The 23,577-nt window shown below is 41.3% G+C and overlaps 1 protein-coding gene across 24 annotated transcripts in view; it reads left to right on the forward strand.

Annotated features, from left to right (window-relative positions):
• The window catches only part of Fars2 (phenylalanyl-tRNA synthetase 2, mitochondrial), a 463,399-nt gene that overhangs the window by 265,793 nt on the left and 174,029 nt on the right, over window positions 1-23,577 (forward strand). For all 24 annotated transcript variants that reach the window (XR_002396033.2, XM_021260707.2, XM_021260706.2 and 21 more), the window contains one exon: window positions 6,706-6,866. Coding sequence is in view for 23 of the 24 variants with exons in the window: in XM_021260707.2 (XP_021116366.1) it covers window positions 6,706-6,866 (161 nt within the window). In the remaining variant the exon portion in view is untranslated. The remainder of the gene's footprint in view (window positions 1-6,705; window positions 6,867-23,577) is intronic.

Here is a 23,577-nt window from a genome sequence, read left to right on the forward strand (position 1 = left end):
GGTCATGCCAGTTATCTATGGAAGCCACTGAACTTTTGCAATAAAACAGGCCTAAGGTATCTCACTTTCAGTAGACTAGGTTCCTAGTGAGCCTCCTTTTTGATTCTAATTTTTATTAATACGTGTTTGCAGTACACAGTGATTACATTCATTGTGAGGAGTGGGTACATGTACACAGCGCATCTTCATTCTTTTTCCATTCCCTTCCTTTCTTTCCTCCCCCCCACCCCCCTCCATCCTTGGTCCGCTTCACTAGCGAGCCTCCGGGGAAAAGTAATTGGAAATTGTATGTGCAAGCAACTGGGTTTTGTTGTTGTGGTTGAATTGTTGATTCTTAGCCAGTCTGAATAATGACTTTAATTTTAGACTAATTGATGTTAAGTCATTGTAGCCATCCAGGTGCAAGAAACTAAAATGCATTTTTCCTGGTGTGAACTTCATCTCCTTGAACAGCCTGGCCCCGCTTCCCCTTGTGATCTGTTGCAGCTGTGGTTCCCAGCTACGAATACCCTTCTGCTGTCCCTGTCCCTGACTGCTACAGCCCGTCTCCTTCAGCTTTGGGATATAGGAGGCCGAGCCAGGCTGGCGCCTCGGGAGAAGCCGCCGTGCCCGTCTGAGGCTGGTTGCTGGAGGCAGCTCCTGACTGCATGTAACCTGGCTTCTAGCACCATTGTGCTCACAGCTCCTGGCTCAGCTTGGGGGGAGGGTGGCAAATGGGGAACTGGACTGACTTTTTTCCCCCCTATACCTTTGGATCCTTTGATTTAGACTCGTATTTTTAATTACTTTTTTCCTAGTATTTCTTCCGAAAAGCATCGTGGTATTTAGACTTAACTTTCAAATAATATTTTCCTTTTAGTTGTGTTCTTGAGTGTAGATGGGAGAGAGACTCATCAGTGTGGTGGTTGCTCCTAGAAGTACATGCAGTGTGTTTGTGAGAAGAGAGATGAAGGCAAACTTAATCTATCCTTGAGGGCCAGAGGGAGAATCTCACAGCAGGAATATTTTAGTCAAGCTTTAAGGGATGATAGGAAGAGAGACAAGTATGGGCTTTAGGAAGCAGGAAGAGTGGTAAGAAAGACAAATATATTATGTCAAGGAGGTATTATGGTTAGAGGACAAGGAATAATCCAGGGTGAATGGGACAGAAGGCCTTAGTGTTATGCTGTGCTGTGCTGTTCTGTGCTGTACTGTGCTGGGCTACGCTATGCTGTGCTTATATTTTGTCCTCCAGTCTCATGATTCTCAGCCTTCAGAGTCTGTAAGAGTTTGCAATGGAACTTCTTAAATTTGAATGTCTCGAATTTTAGGCATATTCTACATCATTCATGTCATTGCTACTCAGAGTGTCCTCAGAAAGGTGCTGCTCCCACTTGTTTCAAGTTCATGATGAAACATTCGTAGAAGTTGACAGTAAGCATTAAGTAATTTGTTTGATATTCAAGTGTAGGGGTTTTATAGATCAGTTTATGGAAGTCGTACTTATACATGATGAAATCCACAAGTTTAAAGAGGAGTTAGGTGAGTTTTGAGGGATACACAGTCATATTAACTCGCCCTCAGCCAAGTTGGAAAATTCCTGTCACACCAGAATGTTCCCTCTTCCCTTGCCCTACCCCAGCCACTGATATGTTGTTATATTTTGTTAACTCCCTAATTTCACATTCTGTCATATAAATAAAATAATATTGTATATTCTTCGTTACTAGAATTTTTTCTTTCATTAAGCATAATGCTTTTGGTATTCATTTATGTTATCATATATATGAGTCACTTATTTTTTTGCTAGGTAATATTCCATAATATGGATACACCACAGTATTTCCCATCGTCTAGTTGATAGAAGTAGAGTTGTTTCTGCTTTGAGGCTCTTTGGGGTTTTTTTTTTGTTTTTTCTCTTCTAGGGATCAAACTCAGGACCTTGTAGCTTTGGAGGTAGGCGTGGTGCTGCTGAGCTAAATCTCCGGCCCACTGCTTTGAGGCTCTTATGAACAAAACTCTTAAGAGTATTTGCATATTGATGCTTCAGTGCACCTGTATTTCCATGTCTTGGGTTCTGGGTACCCTAGGATTAGGATGGTTTGGTTTATTTCTAGGAGGAGCAGTGTTGTAACACTGGGTGGCATGGGCTTTGGGGAGAGGAATGGATATTATGGCATATGTGAGGTACTACAATAGAGTAGATTCATCTTATTTTAAGCTTTTAACCTTATTTTAACCAGACCTCCTGATCTCTCCTATTTCAAACTTTACCTAGTTTTTATGTACATCACTCTTATATACAGAAAATTAGAATATGAGGCAGCAGTTTAGTTAGTTTTAGCTTTACCATGCTGGGACCTGTTGGCAATAGAGCAAAATGCACATGACTTAGCAAGATCTCTTGTTGGATAACAAACCACTCCAAACTTAATGGGAGAGCTGTCATTTATTATTCTGTGGTCCTAAGTGCAGACAGGACACAGTGGAAGGCATCTGGTATTGCCCATAGTGATGGGCGCCTCATCCAGGAAGATTTAAACAGCCTGGGTGATGCTGAGCTGGAGCTGGAATCTTCTGGGTCTTTTTCCCTTACATGCCTGCTGACAGGGATGGGGTCCCTGAGGGCTTGGTGCAGTCGGAATTCAATTGCAGCAACTACACAAGACCTCTCCTGTTACTGAGCCTTCTCAGAGCCCAGCAGTGGAGTTCCAAGAGGGAACTGTCTGGAAGGGAGACCCTGAGATCAAACATCAGAAGAACAAGATTTCAAGAAAAGCAAGAAGTTTTCTAATGTGACCTCCAAAGTCACATAACGTCAGTCCCAGATACTCTATTGGTCCAAATATCTGAACCCACCAAGACTCAAGATAAGAAGCATTAAGGAATTTGCAGAGTTTTTTTGAAATCCCCCAAAGACATCCTTGGAATTATAATATCTCTTAGAGCAAGGCCAGAACAGGCTAGGGGCGGCATGGGGGGGGAGAATCTATTTGTACTAATCATAAATTTCCTAAGAGCTTGGTACCAGTGTGACAAAAGGGGAATACTTTGTTGTTCTTATATGGCTTTCTTGGAAGACTGAGGTAGGAAGATTACAAGTTTGAGGCCAGTCCAGGCAACTTAGCAAGACCTTGTGTTAAAATTTACAAAGACTGATGATACATAGCTCAGTGGGAGACCGTGGACCGTGTGCAAGGACTTGGATTCAGTCCCTAGTATCCCACCCCTATAATGAATAAACAGAACAGAAACTATTGCATTTTGTGTAGTCATGGAATTTTCTATTGCAGGTTTAGTCTCCCTAATCAGAAATCCAAAATACTGCAATCCAAAACACTTTTGGTCCAAAGCGTTTAGGATAATGGAGATTCAACTTGTATCTGAAACATTTCTCATCACTTTTATATCTGAAGGCACGTGTTATAAAGCCTCCCCACCCTGTCCTCATTTTCCCTGCCCCCCCCACCAGACAGTTGCCACTTTTAATTTTTGAATCAGTCAGAGGTTGTTATAATCTGTTGTAATAAAATCCTATTGTATGGTCCTAGTGTAGCATATTTATCCAATTCTTTATGGACAAATATGTTACTTGTATACAATATTTAGCAATTTTTATACTAATAACAAACAGTACTGTGTATAATAAAGAATATTTCAATAAAAATCTTATAAATTTATAATTTTCCATGAGCAGCACACATCCTGAAAGTTAAAGCGGATGGTCTATACTTGTAATTTTGATAACTACTGCAATATCATATTCCTTAGTTTGTCAAAAGGTTAAAAGCTTACATGCATGCTGCCAGCAATGTGTGAAAGTGTTTGTCTCCCCTCAGCTTTGCTGCCAACTGTGTTATCAGATGTTTTTATTTTTGTCCTTCTGGGTAAATAAAAGACAGTAACCTGATTCAGTTTTGTCTTGCATTTTTCTTAAGTAAACTTTTCATGTGCTTAAGGACCATTTTTCTTTCCTTATACGTGACTGTTGTTTGCCTATTTTAAAAATTAAATTATTGCTCTTTTTTCTTACCTACATTTAGGGCCTCTCTTACTTTTTTTTTGGACCAGGGATTGAACTTGGGACCTTGCACTTGCGAGGCAGGCAGCAGAACCACGGAGCTAAACCCCTGGCCCCAAGGGTCTTACTTTTATTTTTTTCCTTGGAAAGTGTTTTGTGGAATGGGGAAATAAATGAGAGGTGATAGATGAAAGAACAAAATAAAAACCAAGTAAACATTGAATAAAATCAAGCATGCTAAATCTGCTTAGTTACAGATACTGGTTCCTGTATAGTTGGTTTTATCTGACACTGGATGATAAAATATATAAGATTAAATGATAAAGGAAAATCCTGAGACACAAAGCAACAGTTACACTCCTACTTACCTTTATTTATTTACATTGTTATTTACTTGAAAAAACTATAAATACTACTGAAAAATGTTTAGTGCTGTTGGTTAAGGATACAAAATTTCAGTTAAACAAAATGGATAAACTCTGGAGAGCTGCTGGACACTATGGTGAGTATATTAATAACAATAAATTGTTTACTTAAAAATTGCTAAAAGAACAGATATTCAGTGTTTTCTTCACGAAAAGTTTAGGTGTATGAGGCAGTGATTCATATACACATATCAAAGGTCATGCTGTACAATATAAACAAATAGTTTTTGTCAGTTTAAAAATGAAATTATTTTTGAACTATCACTCATTGTAATCCTTAAGTATCACATTCTATTTTTAATGTTTTTACACTGTGACTCTCATGTATACCATATTAAGTAGTAACATCATAGGACATATTAATTTTATCATAGGTGTTTTTGTATTACAGTTTACTGTATAATAGACATTTATATAATTATGATTTTTAGTGCTGCCATTAAAATATACTAGAATATCTAAGCAGTTTTCTAATTTTGGATATTGAAGTTGTTAGAATGTTTTTGTTATTGTAAGTACTACTGCTCCAAATATTTTTCTTTATTTATCATTTTGCATTTGTTTAATTATTTCCTTAGGATAAATTTTCCATTGAAATCACACAATAAAGCATGAGTATTTTTTTATCAATCTTTGCATATATTGACACATTGTTTTTCAAACTGTTATAAAAATATAAAGCGTAACCAGCAATAAATGAGAATACTGGACCTAACCACATTGCCAGGATTGGGCATAACATTGTTTCTCCCAAATAAAGATCTTTTAGTGGCTTAAAACGTGACATCATTGCTTTGTTGGTTTTCACGTCTCCAGTTGCTCACTGGGCGCTTTCAGGGTTGTGTACGTCACCATGAAATATTCTGACCCCCCCCCCCCAGGTCGGCTGCTCTCCGACCGCGGCCACCTGGTCAGGAGTCGTGTCCACTGCCCCCGCCGCTCGGCACCCGTCTGGCTGTTCGCCTACTGGGAGGCGCTCAGCCGGGCACCAGCTTTCCTGCCTGCCCCTGCCTGCCCACGGAGCGAGCCCTCAGCCCTCTCACTGTCATTTTCTTGTCTTGGTGGCACTTCGAACACTGTTTATTTCTTCATCCCTCGAACAGATCTTCTGTCGAGGCTCACATTTCTTTGCCTTCGTAGCCTTGTCCTTTCGGTTGTACAGGACAGTGGCGGTGGCGGTGTCCACAGCAGAGCCCCTCTCCGCTCCGCCCCAGCCTCGCCCATCTGCTCCGGGGCCGCCCCTCAGCCTCCCTGTGCTGCACCTGCTCCTGTGCCTTTAGAGAGGCCTCCGCGTGGGATTTCCTGTCGCCTTTCTCCACACTTCCTACCTGCATCGGTCACCTCCACCCCCAGTAACACATTATCACGGCTCCCTTGCACCAGGAGGGTGGGTACGGATTGGCTTAGGGCCTCGCCACGTTGAAATTTCTTCTTGAGCTCAGCCCAGCAGGCAGCTGGGAGGATTTGTTCCCGGTGATGACAGGGGTGAGGTTCCCGTGTTCCGTTCTCTCCGCTGCTGGGGTCCCTCTTGCACTGGCCACAGGGCCGTGCACCGCTTCACGGCAGGCAGCAGGGCTCCCGCCCACCCACGTGGAGTGTCGCGGAAATCCGTGCTTTTCATACGTTCCAGGTGGAAGGGTGGGATTTCCACAGCTCGTCCTCTGGCGGTTTGGAATTTCAGCAACTATCTCCGCCCATCTCCGGATCCTTCTCATCTTTTCGTGTTTATTGGGAATTACATTCATCTCAGGGGCCCTTTCATCAGCTTTCCCAGCAGTGTGACCCGCCTCGGCTTCATATATGTGAAATACACCCTTAGAGTTCGTGGCATGGACGTAACCGAGCAGGACGCTTCTCCTCTGGAATAGCCGGGGCTGGGCATGCGTTTCACGGCCCGTGTCGTTGGGGTGGCTCCTACCGAGGATAATCGTGACGGTGTTTCAGGGAAGGTGAGGCTCCGAAAGACAGGACACACGTTCTGCATGTTAACAGGCACCGTGGCACGTTTTGAACAGAGGTCCCTGCATAGTGAGCCCCTCAAGCACAGAAGCCTGCCTTCCTTTCTCTTCTGTAACCTGTACGAAGTAGGGTGAATATTTAATCAAAGCAAGAAAAGATTCCAGAAAAAAGGAAAGTAGAGGCACAGAGAAAGGGAACCTGGGTGGCTGCCCCCAAGCCTTGCAACTCGGCTCTCAGGGTTACTGGTGCGCAGCGTGGAGGGGTCAGTGCCTGGGTAGTCTTTATAGTTTCCTACACAGTTGTCTTGTTTTCTGTTTGTAGCTGGAGCACAAGATCGCATCGGCTGGGCTTTTGGCCTAGGCTTAGAAAGACTGGCCATGATCCTCTACGACATCCCGGACATCCGCCTCTTCTGGAGTGAGGACGAGCGCTTCCTGAAACAGTTCCGCCTGTCAGACATCAATCAGAAGGTGTCGTTCCAGGTAAGATGACTTTCCAAGAACTGAGTAAGTATCATAAAAACGGTCGTTGAGGATTAGGAGGACTGCATAGGATACTCAAAAACCATGGAGTTTTAAAATAATATAAATTTGAAAAGAACCTTTTATTTCTATTATTATTGTTATTATTTTTTTGGTACCGGGGATCAAACTCGGGTCCTTGTGCTTTCGAGGCAGGCAGCAGAACCACTGAGCTAAATCCCCACCCAAAAAGAAGCTTTTAAATGGAGGCCTATAACCACTCCAGGGGCTCATAAACTTCAGAAATGGTATGCAGAAGTAAAGGGATTTAGCAGTCTTAGTAGAAGCAGGGAACCAACCTTGAGCTTTGTTAAGTGAAATTCTCATCTTGATCACTGGCGATATGTTTCTCATGAAGTTTATCTTTTCTCATAATAATATAGACATACTGGCTTATGATTAGTGTTTGCAAAGTAGTAAATACCATTTTTATCATTTTACTTTCAGTGTCCCGATAAAAATGGATCATTTATAAAAAGCACAGACTTGGGTCTATTTTTTAACCCAGATTTAAAGTCTCTATCTTCTAACTGGAGTATTAAATTCACTTCCAGTTAATATAATTACCTATATGACTGGTCTTAATGCTGTCATCTTTTTTATTTCTCCCCTAATTTCACCACCTATTCTTTATTCTATTATTTTAAAAGTGAGGTTTATTGCTTTCATTTTTGCCTTCCATTTTCTTTCCTCCATAGCTGTTTAGTTTTACTTTATATGAATTTTAAGTGGTGACCCTAGATTATAATATGCATAATTAATCACACATCACCATGAAAAAATCTTATACAATTTTGTGAAATATTTAACAACCTTATATTACTACAATTCTATTTGCCTCTCCATTGTATTGTCATATTTTATAATTCCATAATATATTGCAGTATTTACTTCCAATATTCAATTTTCTTTTGAAGAAATGAAAACTGTATTGCTTCCTTTTTCTCTTGATGTTTCCTTGCTGATACTGACTCCTCGCTGTGCATCTTGGTTTTTCTCTGTGGTCTTGTCCCTTTAGTCTAAAGAACTTTTGTTGTAGTGCAAGCTGCATTTTCTCAACCTTTTTTATCTGGAAATGCCTGTGTTTTGCCTTCATTTTTTAGGGATGTTTTGCATTACTACAGGTGTCTGCATTGCCAAATTTTGGGGGGGGGGGGTTGCAGCTTTTTTTTTTTTTTTTTGATACTGGGGATTGAACTCGGGGCCTTGCGCTTGTGAGGCAGGCGGCGGAACCACTGAGCTAAATCCCCAGCCCTTTTGCAGCTTTTTAAACGCGTTGTTTCACTGCTTTTATTTTTTACTTTTGTCTTCACCAGTTTGACTTATGTATAATTTTCTGTTTGTTATCCTGCTTGTGTTGGGTTAATGTCTTTTGAACATTTTGGAAAATTCTCGAGTAGTTTCTCTTCTAACAGTCTGCATCATGTAACAAGGGTCCCCTTCTCTCCAGTTGCCATTACCATGCTCCTGGTTTCCTCCAAAGCTTTCCTGAACAGGGCTCTTGACATTCATATCTCTACCATCCACTGCGGTGTGATAAATTAGATATTCTCTATAGGTTTTCTCTTTCATGCTCCTCACTTCCCTCTTAGAGCACCAGAGTCTTTAGCATCCATATTCCTTCAACACTACGTTCTAGGCAGCTAGCCTTTTTATATTACAGCGCTCAAAATTCTCTACACACTGACCAATTCCAAGGCCATGTCCACATTCTTAGGTGTTGGTAACAAGCAGCACCTTACTTCCAGACTCCTAGATATGTATTACTTTCCTGTGGGGCTATGACAAATTCCCACAGATGCAGTGACTTAAAATGGCATAGATGGATTATCTTATACTTGTAAAGGGCAGAAATCCCGAATCAGACTGCCTGAAAATGAGTGTCAGCAGGGCTGGTTCCTTCCAGAGGCTCCAGGGAGAATCCGTCCGCTTGTCACAGACTCCAGAGACTGTCCTGTCCCTTGGCTCCTGACTACATGTCAGGGCCTTCCCCTCTGCTTCCACTGGGTCTCATCACTCCTCTCTGCATTTTCAGCCCCTCGTCCTGCTGGAGGGAGTGAGGCCTTACCCTTGTAGCTAGTCTATTGAACTCCTCAGAAGCCATTGTTGAGGTCTCCTAAGTAGGAAACTCAGCTTCCGTGATTTTAATTCTGGGTTTCCATTTCACACTTTCTGAGTTACAAGCATTGCCTGTTAGGTGTCTAACTCCCTGGTCAGGGCTTGACACGCGGGGGGACCTGTGTGGTGCTCGGCGGCCCCAGTGTCACCCCACTCTGCTCTCACTGCCCACACTCGCACTTCTGTGCGGCCTTCGTCCCGGTGTTCGTGCTCCCTGTGTGTGCTCCTGCTGACTGCCCTAAAGAACTGACTGTTCTTTTGGTGCCCTGAACTGAATAGTCAGCCATCCAACCTTTATTCATTCTTTAAATGTTTATAACCAGTCCAGAATTATGAATTCAGTACGTAGTCATACATGGAGTAATGCTTGTTACTGAAAATTACTCAGCACTGCATTTTATTTACACAGTCTGCTTACAAGTCATTAGCCACACGTCTGACCCCAGAGGCTTTCTAATAACTCAGAAGTATTGGCTGATTTCCGCCCCCCGTTGAGGGTTTCCCCAGCCCCTCTCTGCAACCAGAGATACTCAGGCACTCCTTACTGCAGCAGGTGGTTGAGGATGAGCGGGCAGTGCCTGTGAGCCTCGCCCCCACAGTCAGTCATGCTGGGTAGTTGACGCTCACCTTGGCCTTGCTCCATGGCAAGCACTGTCCTAGAAGCGCTGTGAGCCTTCATTTCGTCTTTCAGAAAGCTCTGCGTTTCAGTGTCACCGATAGTCATCTCAATAAGCAGCATAAGCACAGTCTTGTTCATTCAAGGCTTCAAGGAGGCAGCAACCTGACTTCAAATTCATAGGTGAATTTTTTAGAGCCAAGAGATTTAAATTTTTCTAACAAATCAATAATTAGTTGTACAACTTGCAGAAAAATAAAGTTTTGATTTTAAATGACCTACTTTGTGAATTTATTAGCAGCAAACTGCACATGTTAACTTTTCTCAGAATTTAATATGCAGATGAATCGGCTGTGGATTTGATCAAACAGGGATTCTAATTCAGTAGGTTTGGCATAGGGGCTGAGATTCTGCATTTCTACCCTACTCTTGGGTGCTGGTTGACTGTGAGCAATGCTTTGAATGGAAGCAGTGATGAACAAAATTATTTACTTTGTCAGGGCCTCAGCTCTCTCGACCGTAGAATGTGGTCAGATCTTCTGACCAGGTGGTTAAGCTTACTTTCCCTCCTGCTGTCTTCCCATTTTAGGGTTAGTATAGCTGTTCCCTTAGCAGATCTATAATTTATGATGGCTTTTGCAATTAACCTTGAAAGTCTTTTCTTTACTCTTGCCCTAAATCTTTTTACCAGCATTGTAATATTTTTAGTTTTAAAGAGCTACCTAAGATTTCCTCCACACCTCCCCTTTCTCCCTCCTTTCTTCCTTCCTAATTTGTATTTGTCCAGATGAGAGGATTGTGTGAATAAATTCATACAGTTTAGATGCACATTTAAAAAGTATGTGTAAGTCAGAGATGTACATGTGCTGTTTAATTTGTGAAAGTATTACTATTTAAATCAGAACAGAAGTGGAACTAGGTTTGATGAAATAAGAACCTGGAAGGGGAAAGAATCCGGTAGGCTTCAGCAGGACAGTGACTGTGAAAGGGCCTCGAATCCCCTCAGCTATCACTGGGAGCAGCAGTGCCCAGAGCCAGGGGACTGGCAGGGCCCATCTGCGCCCTGGGGCTGGCACCAGTCATCAGCATTGGGTGCCGGTTGAGGATGGGAGCTTCTCAAGGGCAGCCTTGGCTTTTCCCCTACTTGCACTCTCTGGCAATTACAGCCCAACACACCAGCCATCTGAACATTAATTTACTGAGATGGTATAATACTTGCTACTGTAGGATGCTATGTGCAACCCACTGAACTATATCTTTTGCCTATTGTTACAGCTTTTATGTGCCACAGTGGAGGAGTAGATGCTACACATCCATTTTACCAGTAATGAAACTGAGGCTTGGCAGCACCAAGTAACTCAGTCACCATGATTCTACTAGTAAATGGCAGAGCCAGGACTTTAAGCAAAGGCAACTCCAGAGAGCTCTCATGTAGAGCTAGTGAGCTTCATTGCTACCTCCACCAAGGTGCTATGCTGGATGCTGGAGTCAGGAAGGAGAAATTGATAGTTCCTGACTTCTAGTTATTTCCAAATAGGAAGAAGAGACAGACCTATCAAGAGACATAACAATAACTTGGAACAGTCGTGGATGTAGAATTTCAGTCATAGTGACCAGTGAATGTGAGGTCAAAATTTTCTTCTTTTCTTTAATCCTTTTTTGGGTAGTTAATTCTTTAAATCTTTCCATGTTTCTCCAGAATTGTATGAGGGTTTTTGCCTGTGATCGCTTGCTAATCTTGCTAGCTCCTAAATCTGCTTTCATTGTCATTATCATAAACAGTGTCTGACAGACTTAAAGTAGGATTTGGTAGTGTTTCCTCATTCTATTCCTAAATAAACCCAGCTGAGAGAATCCCATGAGCTTCATTGTGCTGTGATGAAATTAATGGCTCTGAAACTTTTTTAAAATTTATTTTCATGTGCATTTTCCCTGCCTCACCAAAATTCAAAGTATTTTGCATATTTTTTTTTTTGCTGCAAGAGATGTTTAGCCCAGAAGAAAGTAATAGCAAGGGAAGAAGGAGCAATGGGAAGATGACCAACAATGGCAGGTGTTCAGGGAGCATTGGTGACTGGCAAATGAGGAGAGGTGGGGTGATAAAGAAATAGACACATATGTGTTGGGAATAACTACAGTACTTACATAGAGAGCATTTATAGCAGAGACTGTCACATGGTGCCTAAAATCCATGTTAACTGCTACTCGTATTTCTCCAGCACCAGTATTACATCACTGTTGCTACCACCATCACCACAACTGCTGCAAAACTTGCCCTGTTTGAGGGCAGCAGCCTAGATCATGTGGCTCTTGGTCCTTCATGCCCTCAGTTTCTGTTTTCGGATTGCTTTGCTGGCATGGGTGTTAGCTAACCCCAGCCTTGGGACACTAGGGCATTTCATTGACCCATAGCTTATCAAACCCTATGGATTAAAGCTCTATGTTTAATTGGAGCCACCGTCCTCAGAGGCTTGAGGATTTATGACTGCTTTTTATTTCTGTGAGAATAGATCTTGTTATATGTTTTATATATTTAGAGAATAGCAACTACCAGTACTTTCTTGTTTATTAAGGTATTTAACAGAAAGTCTTCAGCACCTTCTTGCACAATTGCCTTGTACTGTAGTTCACAAAAGTGTGGGTATTGTGAACTTTATGGGCACGCACATTTAATATCCTATTATATTTTCTTAGCTATTAACCTAATGTAAATGTACAAAAACTTTCTGTTGATAGATAACACATTAACCTTAAATCTTGCCAACATTTATAAAATTTGATAAATTATAGGTAATATGTTTTAAGAATCATCTATATGTCTAGATGGTATTTCTGTCACTGGAATCAGAGGATACTTCTGTGCTGTACAGAATCATCTAAACTGGTTGCTAAAGGTTGATGGAACATAAAATTACAGAGTTTTAGAAAGAGATCATCAGAACATGGACTGGGTGCAAGTACAGGTTTGAAGGAACTGGCGTAGAAAGCAAGAACATGTCACCTCAGTGGTGATGGGCAAGTCAGTGTTTTTCTAGGTGTGAATACGAAAAGAACTTGTTACAGCTAGTGCTAAGGGTACCAAGAGAAGGTGCCATGGTACCAGGGCTCTAGAACCCCAGGAGGTTTCCCAGGCCTCCCCCCTCAGGAAGCACCAAGATTACTTCACACAACAAGGTCCAGAGGCAGGACATCACGGGAGGAAGAGCGAGAGAACATTTCCAGAAGTCCTTTCAGCTTCCCTCACATCTCCTCTTCAGGGTAGTTGGAATGTCCTGTAAAGCTCACCCGCTATTTTCTGATATTTTTGAAAATGTCAGGCTATCTAAGCTCTTGTCAATAACCTTTCTGCTTTTGCATTATTCCACAACCAACCAGCACCACTAGATGTGTACAATCAAGCCCCATCTACAGGTATCTTTTATACTGCAGCCATTTAAAAAAATTGTCTCTTACGAAATGGAATGATGAGGGCTATTGGAAAATGACTCCAGGCCAAAATCTTTTATCTTCTGCTGACTAATGGTTGCAATCTCCTTTTAGTTTCATACTTTGATCCTTAGTTAAACATAAAATGTTCCTTTTGCCCAGAACTGGCTATGCCTACTTTCGTAAAAACAATGGATAAGATTAATTGGCAGTATGTGACTATGAAACACTTTTTATTTCTGTTCAAAATCTAGTACAGAAACTAGTTGCAGTGACAGATGCCTGTAATCTTAGCAACTCAGGAGAGTAAGGTAGGAAGATCATAAGGTTGTGTCCAGTCTGGGTGACTTAGAGACACCATCTTAAAACGAAAAACTCAAAAGGGCTGGGTTTTGTAACTTACTGGTAGAGCACCCCGGGTTCATCCCCAGTACAAAAACAAACAAAAAAGAAATCTAATATGGGAAGCAGGGTCACCATGGAACATTCACCTAAACTAACTCTGTTGACCAAAAGGAAAAAGAGCTGAAATATTAACTTCAAGGTCACTCAGCCTAGGAATGAGACCTCAGTTATCAAAGAGGTAACAAATGTGGATCACAGTCAATTCAAGTGGAAAATTCAAAGTTCATATTAATGTTCTGGGACCAAATGAAATCAAAGTAGTTTACCTCACTAAGAGTAGTCAAGACAGGTAGGTGTAATTATTAAAGCCTTTACTTCTTCCTGTGCAAAAGAACAAACAGATCTCTTCACTGTTTCAATTAGAGCCATGCCTGCCTCTTTACTTAGAGGATGAGAGGAGGATTTGGGTTCATCTGAGACGTTAGGATTAAAGACTGCCCATGTTTAGACAGAGAGATGAGGATAGCTTTACAATTACATTCTGGCCCAGCTTTTCAACCCGTGTGCATTTATTTTGGCATTTTTTAATGTGTAATCTTGTGGTTTCAAAAATGAAGAATGGTTAAAAAGGTAATTTATATAGCACATAGCTTTATTATTTCTATCACTTGGCTAGGTAATGAATAAAATGTTTTCTTTTAGTGTGAGAGAATAATTTATATCTAAAGGGCCTCCCTATGAGATATATAAATTGTAATCATAAGATATAACTATCAAGGATATTGAATTATAAATAGGTGACCCTTGTAAGAATCCATTTGGCAGAGTTTGAACTGCAGGTTAACTGCTGATTGAGAAGCAATTTTGTATTCCTTTTCATTCATTTTTAAAATGATGAAAGATCCTAAACATGTCTGTGGATTTGATTGCAAGCAGCAATGTAGAACGATGAGCCCACGACCCTGCTATCTACCTCCCTTGAACCCTTAGATTTGAGCCACAAATTCTTTTTAAGTGTAAAAACTTTAGAAATGCAGTTGAAACACCTTGGTTTCCTTGGGGTGCCATCCCCCTCCCTGTTGTGTCCCCTGGAGGTCACCACTCACTTCAGTTCCATGTCTGCCATTCTTCCTTTATCACTACATTTGCACATGCCCAAAAGCAATTTGTAAGATTGCTTCAAAATTATTATCACATGGCCAGAATTGTTAAAAAATAGAAATCCAGAGATGTTTTCTGAGGGATTTTATAAGCAAGTTCTAAAGTTTGTATGGAAATGTAGTGGGCCAATAATACTCAAATAACCAAGTTAAAGAATTCATTTCATCTGATATCAAGCCTTTGGGAAAATCTGCAGTAAGCGTTAAGAACATGATCTGAATACAAGGATAAACACCTATGCCCAAGGAATGCAGTAAGAGGCCAGAAACCCACCTGTAAGCACGATGCTAGATTTCGACAGCTCTGAGCAGTGGCAAGAGGAAACTTCTCCATGGCAATGGAGCAGGGATAATCGGGGGTCTGTATGGTAAGAATGAAACGTGACCTCACGGTCCTCATTATTCAAAAATGAATTCCAAGAGGTTTGTAGATCTAAATGCAAAAGAGAATTTATTAGCTTGCTGCCTTTGAGAAACTCATTTTAGCACGAGTGATTCTTTGATTCTTATTGGAGTAAATTGAATTGAAGAGATTGAGCTAAATGAACTATGGTAATGTAAAATTAAAACATAATTAAATATATGATCTTGAAAGTTTTGAATGAGTATCTAAAGTGGTTGCTATAATTTTTTTGTAAAGCATTTTAGCAAATTAGCGATGTTTCCTTCTAGTTTGCTAAGAGTTTTTATCATTAACGGATGTTAAAACTTATCAGACCCTTTCATTTATTGTGGGGTGATCTCACGATTTTTGGGCATGATTGTATAATTGTAGTGAAATTTGATGATTGTTTTTTGAATGTTAAACCAGTAGCCTATTCCTGTTTTTATATTTTTATATCATTGAGGATTTTATTTGCTATTATTTGTTTAGTGTTTCTAAATGTGTGTTTAGGGATGAGATTGGCCTGTAGTTTTCTGTTTGTTGTATTCTTCTCAGGTTTTGGCATTAAGATGATGCTACCCTAGTAACACTCATTTAGAAGTATTTTCTTTTTGTACATTTTGGAAGAGTATTTTGAAGGTTGATGTTTTTCTTTCTTGAATGTTTGATCACACTGAACTAGTGAAATCATCATCATCTAGGAGTGGAATTTTCTTTCTGAAAAGCTTTTAATCAAAAACTGTATTTCCTAATAACTTTCACGTTATTCAAATTTTCCATTTTATTTTGGGGCAGTTTTGATAAATTATATTTTTCTAGGAAGTTGTTTATTTCAACAAATTTTCACATGTATTATCAGAAAAGTTCTTATGCTCTTATTCTTCTCTTATTATGCTGACATTAAAAACCACAACTTGCCGGGGGTTTAGCACAGTGGTGCTGCTGCCTGCCTTGCAAGCGCAAGGTCCTGAGTTCGCCCCGGTACCCAAAACAAAATTCCATTTAAAAAAACCCCACAACTTCCTTTTAATTTGTCATTAATTAAGCACCTTTTCTAGCATTTATCAAATGTTGTGCTCACTGCTTTTGCGTAGTAAATTTTCTCTTAAGAGTTTTCATTTCTACTTTATGAAGTATATAATTTGAGTATTTTTTTGTGAGGGGTTATACTCTTTGTTTTGTTTTTTGGTTTTGTTTTATTTTGTTTATGGGGGATTATTGATTGTTTTTTGATTCTGCTCATTGAACCCAGGGCCTCAGTCTTGCTGAGGACTTGGTCTGCTGATGGACTACACATCCAGCCCTGGTGCCTGCATTCTTGAATGGTAATTTAACAGTGTATAAAACTCTTAAAGAACAGCCACTTTTTAGCATTTTGGAGGTACCACTTAGGCATTTATTCTACAGACATCTTCTGATCTCAATGAAATTGTCATTTCTTTGTAGTCAATAGTGCCTTTTGTCTTAGATAATGTTTAAGTCTTTCTCTTTGCATTTAATGTCCTTTAATTTTAATATGATGCACCTCAGTGTAGACTTCTTTATCCCACTGAGTACTAGAATAGTACTTTTGTTCTTTGTATTCTAAAATGAACTCATACTCTGGTTGTTGATTTAGTTGGTTGTGTTTTTCATAAAATTTTTCTGGGCTTGGAAATCTTGTTTTTCACGATCATTAGAACACATTTCTTTTGACCTCGTGTTTTTTGCTAGTCCCCATCCATCTTGTCTGCCAGCTTTGTATGCCCTCTGCTTACTCCTTAGTGTGCCCTCCTTGAGAACTGGTTTTGAATGACATTTTATAGTGCCTACCTCTTCATTACATTGTTACCAAATCAGTAGAGTTTTGGCTCAAAGAGTATTGAGTATTTCTTTTACCCTTGACTCACAGATTCCTCTAAGGAAGGGAGGAGGTGACTCAAAGCATGAATGCATGGCAGCATCATGACAGGACTTGAAATGAGACCCCCAAAGAAGGAATCTGCTTCACATTCAACTTTTGGGCTAAGGTGCTCCTTGCTCACCAGGACCCAGTCTTGCAGTGGTGTCCCTGTGTGTCGCAGTCAGCCCTTTTCTGCCCCGACAGCCATGGCACTCTGTTCTCATGGACACACCCACACTTAGGAAGCGTGAGCAACTCCATTCTTTCTCCTCTCAAACACAAAAGTAGGCTTTGATGTGTGAGACAAATGGATATTCTTAAAGTGCTAATCTTGATTCTGTATATTTTAAATGTGTCAACTATACAAAATGTAAAATGTATCACGTAACCATTTTATATTTAGTTGGACATTAACTACATTTACATTGTATAACCATTACCCAAAGCCAGTGATGGTGAACCTATGGCATGCATGCCACAGCCAGCTGTTTGTCATTATTGAAAGCTCTAAAAGGTGCAGCATCACTGCCCAAAGCCATCTCCTGAACACTTTTCACCTTGCAAAACTGAAACTGTGTTTGTTGTATAATTGCTCCCCATCCCCACCTTAGCCCCTGAAAACTACCATTCCACATTCTGTCTGCATGAATTTAACTCCTCTGGATACCTCGTATAAGTGAAATCTTGCAGTATTTGACTTTTTGTGACTAGTTCATTCATGTTGTAGCCTGTGTCAGAATTTTCCTCCTTTTTAAGGCTGAATAGTATTCCATTTTATACCACATTTTGTTTATTCATTTATCTGTCAATGATTACTATACACATGGGTATACAAATAACTTCTTTTCATTCTTAATTGATGTATAACAATTGCACATACTTATGGGGCACCATGTGATGGTTATACATGTATGAGTTATATTCAAATTAGGGGAACGTTCTCAACAAACTTCATTTCATTGTGGTGAAATACAGATAGCTCATTTAGCCTCTACTTTATGGTTTTTTAGTTATATATTTAGAAGTAGAATTTCCAGGGCATATGGAAAGTCTATTTTAAACTACCATACTATTTTTCATAGTGACCACACTATTTTATATCCTTACCAATGATACAGAAGAGCTTCTCCACATGCTTGCCAAACTTATTTTCTGGCTTGTTTGTTTGTTTGGTGTGTGTGTGTGTGTGTGTGTGTGTGTGTGTGTGTGTGAATAGCCATCCTAGTGGGTGTGAATTAAGATCTCATTGTGCTTTTGATTTGCAGCTCTCTAATAATTAGCAATATCAATGATCTTTTCATCTATTTGTTGGCCATTTGTATATCTTCTTTAGAAAAATGTCTGTTCAAATCCTTCACCCATTTTTAATTGGGTTGTTACTTTTTGTTCTTTTTATGTACTTATTAAGGAAATCATTTGAAAATTTTGCCACTTACTTGCTAGAAATGAATCACTGACGATACAGATCACAGTGGCAGGCATCTGGTAGAAAGCTCTGTGTACTGTGCATTTTAAAAGACCATACTGGCTACAGAGTAGGTACTGTTACTCCATGTGATGTGTGGGGGCCATTTCCTGCTATCTCCCTTACCCGGATACATATGTAATTGTTGAACACATCCTGGTGTCATCACCCTACATCATGTGTTGAGGTTTCCGAGGTGAGATGGTGGATGGAGGAGAAAGAGTCGCTCTAGCAACCTTTAACACTGATGCCTGTGTCTGTGCATGCACGTGACCGCCTGCCAGGTCCTCCCCTTCATGACCCTGGAGAGTGTGTGTGTGTGTGTGTGTGTGTGTGTGTGTGTGTGTGAGAGAGAGAGAGAGAAAGGGTTGATCTGGGATTTGGGAGCTTTGCACAAAGGCCTATTTAATTAGCTTGTCACTACTACTTTGCCCTGGGCCACTCCCCTAAAACTGTCACTGGTAAAGTAAGTTCAGTCAGATTCTACCAAGGCCATTTTATATTCTGTGATATTGTGAAAGAGAGTAGGATTTCCTCATCTTCTGTACACTCTGCCTCAGATTTCAGTTTCTCTTGACATTCACTTTGATTTCATCTTTTCAGCTTAAAAAAAAAGAAGCATTGGTTAGGAAAATGATTTCTGCTGTTCCTGGATTCTTCTCCTTCAGGAAAATCCCGACCAGATGGAGAAATACCTCCAACAAATTGTGGATTTTAGCTCAAGAAGTCCAAAAAGGAGACAGTGATATGGCAACAGGGAAGGGAGACCAGAGACTTTCCAACCCCCCACCCCCACCCCTGTGCTGCCTCGCCCAGCAGTGTGGCCCTCCTGCCTGCAGCTCCCGGGGGGGTGGGGGGTGGGAAATGGGTCATTTTCCACCCTGCTGTTTGCAAGGGTTGCTTTCCCTTCCACAGGATTGCTGGGTGTCCATAAAGGCAGGGATGTTAAGAATGGCTCCTTCCGAGGGCTCATGATTACCTATGCAGCCATGCACAGTCACCCTCTCTTCTTTCTGTGCCTGTCTGTGTCCCTCTCTCCCTCCCTCCCTCCCTCTCTCTCTCTCCCTCCCTCTCCCTCCCTCCCTCCTGTCTTTTTCTATGTGACAATTTCTGCCACTCTGTCTCTGTCACTCTTTTAATACGTGGTTCAAATTCAAGTTAGAATGTCGGCCTAGCAAGGAAGAAATGGTCTCAGGCTGCATGAAATCCTCAAAGGGAGTTATTTTCCTGCTGTTTATTGAGATGTTAGTTGATGTGTGTGAAATTTGACAGGATTTATCCCAAACACAGAGCATTATCAATTATTCATTCAGAAAATAATTCTAAGCCTCTACTCTTGTGCCAGACCTGTGCTTGACACTGGGGATGCAGAGAATATAGCTCGCTGCTCTGGGCTCGGTCACATCTGGGGCTAGGGGCAGAGCAAAGGGGATGGGGCAGCAATGTGAGGGGTCAGGGCACCAACAGAGTGAAGGGAAGCAGGAGGAAAGCTGAGTCCGTGGTTCATGTAGGGTTTTATGGGGAGTGCTTTGAGATAGTGTGGGAAATGTGGATCAGGCAAACTTTGCACACTGTAGCCTTGGCTTTGAATTTTCTCTGGAAAGCTACTTATTAACAAGGCATCAAATTTCATCCTCATGTTAGATACCCATGTTAGAGCCCAGTGCTGGTACTGTGGTGGGTGGATCAGGGCTGTGAGGGTAGGCTAGGAGTCCACTCATGATCCAACACTCAGGAAGTAATGTGAGATCAAACAGGGCAGAAACAAAGAGAAGAGAGAGGTTTGGGTTTTCAAAGTCTTTGGAGCCCGATGTGAAGTAGAAGTACAGTGACCATCGTGCTGTCGACTGAAACCTGGCTGCCTTTCAGGTTAACTGTTGGTGATTGTGCTGCGCCTACAGGGGCAAAGCAGGACACCCCCTGCCCCCGGCAAACTGGGTGTTTCATTACTGCTAAGTAAAGATAAGCAAGAAACAGGTGAGTGAGACACAGGAGAAAAAGTAGATTTGGAGATGATGAGTCCAGTTTTATTCAAGAGAGTGCATGCACGTAAAAATGTGTACTTTGTTATTCCTGTCATTGTCTGTTTCCGGCGGCATAGCCAGCCTTCAGTTGAGCATGTGGCGGCAGGTGAGGCTGGGCCAGCATGAGCGATCAGGCCAAGGCAGATGGGGCGCTGGAGCAGGGTGTTTCTTGTGACTCCAGGCTGAGCCCCGTGGGAGGACGGTCCAGGGTGGGGCAGGTCTGGGCAAGTGTGTGGTTGTTGCCAAGGTGATGTAGTTGATAAGCACCTAAGGACAAGCTGAGGAGTGCTGTAAAGAGATCAAAGACCAGGACCAAGAATAAGAGAGAAGCACCTTCCAGAAAGGACTTCAGGAAGAGGTGGTGGTGCGGGGGGGCATATTGCAGGGCAGATGCCCGTTCCCATCACTGCCCACAAAGTTCGCTGGGCTGAATGCTGTGACTCCCTGAAGATGCTTCAGCCTCATGGACTTGGCTTAAGGACAGTTACATAATTTGTAATCATTGTGGAAGGCCAGCTTCACGCTATTAAAAAATTAAACACGCCAAGTGTGGTGGTGCTTGCCTGTAATCCCAGCACTTGGGAGGCTGAGGCATGAAGATTGCCTTGAGTTTGTGGCCAGCCTGGGCTGTTCCATAGTGAATTCAAAGCCAGCCTGAACTACAAAGTGAGACCCTGTCTCAAAAAAAAAATCACAGTTCTTTTAAGCTTTTGGTAATCTCTTCTCCTAAATGTTTCTGTATGTTAAATAAACAAATTTCTTCCTTGACGAACAGCTCAAAAGTAAAAGAAAACAAATTAGAATAAAACACTCTAGTAAATGCCATCCATATTTGAATATTTGTGAGCTCTTCCTGATGTGTTTATTTTAGTGGAAATACGAGGAAAGGATGATACTGAGATTTGACTTGCATTATTTATTGAAAGTTTGACAATCTTGAATATCACAGTACGCCCTCTGCATTCCAGTGCAATGATAAAAACCTTCACATCTTCTCTTTCACTCTTCTGGACTCAAATTTGCATCTTTAACACTGTGTTCCCATAACATTTGCATTTTCTAAAGGAAATTCAGTTGCCCTCTTGCCACAATTCTGATTTCTAGTTTTCTGAGGGCTTTTTTTTTTTCCCTTCTCAGTCTCCCAATTAGCACCTTGTTAACTACACACCTGCTGAACAGAAATTGGATACTGCTGTTTAGCCTTTTTAAAGACTCAAGAGAGAATGGAAAACACATTCTTGCTAACAGATTAATTCAGCCTCAGAACGTGGTGCCTGGAGCTCACAGGGAAAACCTGGCTGCCTAAGAGATTCCCAAGAATGAGAAGGATCCTTGGCCGGCCCCGGGAGGTGGGGCCAGCGTCTGTTGGTTTGAGCTGTTCAGCATTTCTAGCTCCAAGTCCCATGGGCCTGGCCAACTGAGCAAACGTTTTCTCCATCACCTTCTACCCTTTTCTTCATGGTGGAGCATGCAGCCACTTTACTGATGAGCTACTCCAAAATCATTCTCATTTATCTTCCCATCCTGGAATTCACTTTATTTCCTAGTACAGGAGAAAAAAACACTCAGTGGCTGTTCCATTTTCAAATGTTTCATAGAAGACATGATAACTTTACAGTCAAATGTTTATTCATCTACTACACTTACTTTCCCATACTATATCCATTAAAGGCAAATATGCAACTTTTAGTATGTAAATTGACCTTGGGTGCTGAAAAAATGAAGAACGGCCTCAAACAGTATTTGTTAACTAATTAGTTTTGTTGTAATCAGAGGGCCCTGAGAAAGGTATAAGACTGCATGGTGGGCCTGCATGGATATAAGCAGATGTCAGTTTCATTTTGGTCTGATTTAATCCATGCCTCGTTAGTGACTTAATGAGTAGAATATCTTCATTTCAAAATGATTTAGGTGCATACTTATCCATTAAATAACAGCAAATAATGTAATGGAAAAGATTGCTGAATCATATAGAAGAAAGAATCTCACACAAGCATATATAGAATTCTACTCTAACAGTGTACATGTGTGCATCAAAACATGACATGGAGCCACAATACCTGTATCAGTTAAAAAGTAAAGGGATTGGGTTTGCATCTCATTGCTAGAGCACACGCTCAGCATGCACAGGCCCTAGGGTCAAATCTTAGCACTAATTGATTAATTAAAGTTAAAAATAAAGAATCAGCAGAAGAAACAGAAAAGTCTCTAAAACATCAGAACTGAGACGGGGCGTGTAGCTCTCTGATAGAGTACTTGCTTACCATGCATGGGGCCTTGAGTTCCTTCCCAGCCCCACAAACAAATAATAATAATATTAGTAAATAAAATAAAAGCAGAAGCTGAAAGAAAGCCACAGGGCCCTTAATAGAACTCTCCAAGTTAGGTATTTCAGAAATGCCACTCTTTCTCACCAGCCCTCAGGCTGTAACACCCGCTGCCTACTGTCCTCAACTTCATCTGTTCCCTCCTAAGTGGCCTAGTGGCTCTGCTCTCCGGTGAGGTCTTTCTCCTCACCAGCCTGGCAGTGTCTGGGACCACAGTTCTTTGACCTTCTGTCAGCAAACACAAAAGGACTTTCACTGGCTTCAAAGCCACAGCTGGATCAACCAGCCACCTTGTTTGGTTACAGATCCCTTCTCATACCATGATCCTTCATCCCTGCCGTCTTCCACACCATGTCCACCAGGTCCTTTTAGGGGGGATTCCTCCTAAGCCTCTATCTCTTGACAAGTCTTCCTGAGTTCCCCATGCCTTAGCTCTTGCCCTGTTAGGAGCAGACTGATCCTATCCTCAGCTGCTTCTATCTTTCTCTCCACCAGCACTCTCTGCTTCTTCACTTGTTCTTTTTTTCTTTTATTATTAGTGACCATTAATTTTGAGTTTCAATGCAAATATCTTGATAATATCCATCCCATCTGTTAATGGCTTATGTCTAGATGTCCACCCAAAACTTCATACACTCATAGGTGGGGGTTCTGTGAATGACTAGATCATGGGTGTGTGATAAAAAATCATGGGTCTGTGATACTGGATTAATCCACTGATTGGTTTAACATAGTTCTGAGTGTGTATGATGGACTTGCTGAAAAAGGAAGACCCACCCTAGGTGTGTGTGTGTGTGGGGGGCAACCAATAGGCTTATAGTTTAGATAGAGTAAAAGAGGAAAGAAGGAGGTTCATGGCCTCCTCTCTGCTATGCCATGGACTGTTTCTCCTCTGTGATGCTCCTCTGCCATGGTGTCCTGCCT

The sequence above is a fragment of the Heterocephalus glaber genome, unplaced genomic scaffold (assembly GCF_053883595.1).
Source record: "Heterocephalus glaber isolate CG9 unplaced genomic scaffold, H.glaber_assembly_v1.0 deba00001472, whole genome shotgun sequence".
Taxonomy (NCBI): domain Eukaryota; kingdom Metazoa; phylum Chordata; class Mammalia; order Rodentia; family Bathyergidae; genus Heterocephalus; species Heterocephalus glaber.